Source organism: Mesitornis unicolor, unplaced genomic scaffold (genome assembly GCF_000695765.1).
Source record: "Mesitornis unicolor isolate BGI_N332 unplaced genomic scaffold, ASM69576v1 scaffold8435, whole genome shotgun sequence".
Taxonomy (NCBI): domain Eukaryota; kingdom Metazoa; phylum Chordata; class Aves; order Mesitornithiformes; family Mesitornithidae; genus Mesitornis; species Mesitornis unicolor.
This window is the reverse complement of record NW_010186167.1, coordinates 94,681-95,991: the sequence shown is the minus strand read 5'-3', so window position 1 is coordinate 95,991 and position 1,311 is coordinate 94,681. Positions and strand designations below refer to the sequence as shown.

Below are 1,311 nucleotides of genomic sequence, written 5' to 3'. Positions count from 1 at the left end.
GCCTCCATTGTATTTATTTTCCAGGATTTGCAGCAAGCAGTTTTGCGTTCCCATTCTTTCTTTCTCCGGAAAGAAAGGAAAGGAAGAAAGGAACAATGGTAAACTTTGTATCGTAACCCTTATAAATTAAAAGTCATCTTAGCTTTGTTTTATGCCATGCACAGAAATTATAAAGCAGCTGTGTCCCACAGGCAAATCTTAGGGAACTCACACATAGTCATTTAATCTGTAGCCGCTATGGGAAGCAGATGTCAGGGAAGAAGCATGGTTTCCCTTGTAGACAGTTGGTGGTCTATAGGAGGGAGCAGTCCTTCGTACGCTGCCGGGCTGCATCTGGTAAGGTCTCTCGTTCACACTGCACTGGCTCGATGTGCACAGCAGAGCGCCACCGAGGATCGTCAAAGTCGCAGAGACGAAGCCAAGGTAAAGAGCTTGACCTATCTCGTACTTCATCCCGCTGGGAAGCATGGGGTTGTAGAAATCTGTAACGACGTCATTAGTAGTCCAAGAAACAGGTACCAGGCAGATGAGACCGGCCAGGATGAAAACGATCCCCCCAGAGACAGCGATGGAGGCTTTGGCAGAAGTCCCCTTGGCACAGTGTGTGCACTTCATCCCGACGACAGCAATCACGCATGCCAGCACGGAAAGGACGCAGGAAATTACCATCATGGCACGGGCGACTTGGAGGTCACGGGGCAGCGCCAGCTGGGAGCGGTGGACTTGGCACTGGTAGATGCCGGTGCTGTGCCAGACACACTCCATCCAAAGCCCTTTCATATAGGCCACAGCTGTTATAATATTGGTGCCTACATGTGCCGTTCGCCACCAGTGGGGCAGAATAGTAGCAATTAATGTCCCAATTAGGCCAAGCAGGCTTAGGGAGAAGCCAAGTAACTGAACAGCCGAGCTTGCCATGTTAATGTTTGTCCTGCCCGGTTCTCTTAATAAAGTACCTCCGCTTGAATTCCTTTGGAAAACACAAGCTTTTCTTGGAAGATATGCAGCTGTTTTACTTTGACACCTTCTGCTCTCCTAATAAAAGGTAATTGAGGAAAAAAGGAGTTAATTATTACCCAGATGCATTACCTCTCCAGCCAGTAAGGTGCATTCCAAGTGCAGTTAGTGCAATAATTAGCATAGTTATCGCTGTTAATCGTACTTTTGTGGAAGTAGTGGGAAAGTAAGCTTCCCTCTTCACTTATATAAACAGTCTTCTCTTGCCCGCTGGGAAGAAAACTCAAGACAATTTATGAAATGGAAAAAAATATTTTAAATACAAATATTCCTCTTCCCAGCAGACTCTTCAAA

The 1,311-nt window shown here is 46.5% G+C and overlaps 1 protein-coding gene across 1 annotated transcript; it reads right to left on the bottom strand.

Annotated features, from left to right (window-relative positions):
• Positions 1-207: 207 nt before the first annotated feature.
• CLDN14 (claudin 14) lies at positions 208-918 on the bottom strand. Its single transcript, XM_010185065.1, has one exon. It carries the CDS (start codon positions 916-918, stop codon positions 208-210), a length of 711 nt encoding a protein of 236 aa, XP_010183367.1.
• Between the last annotated feature and the right edge of the window lie 393 nt (positions 919-1,311).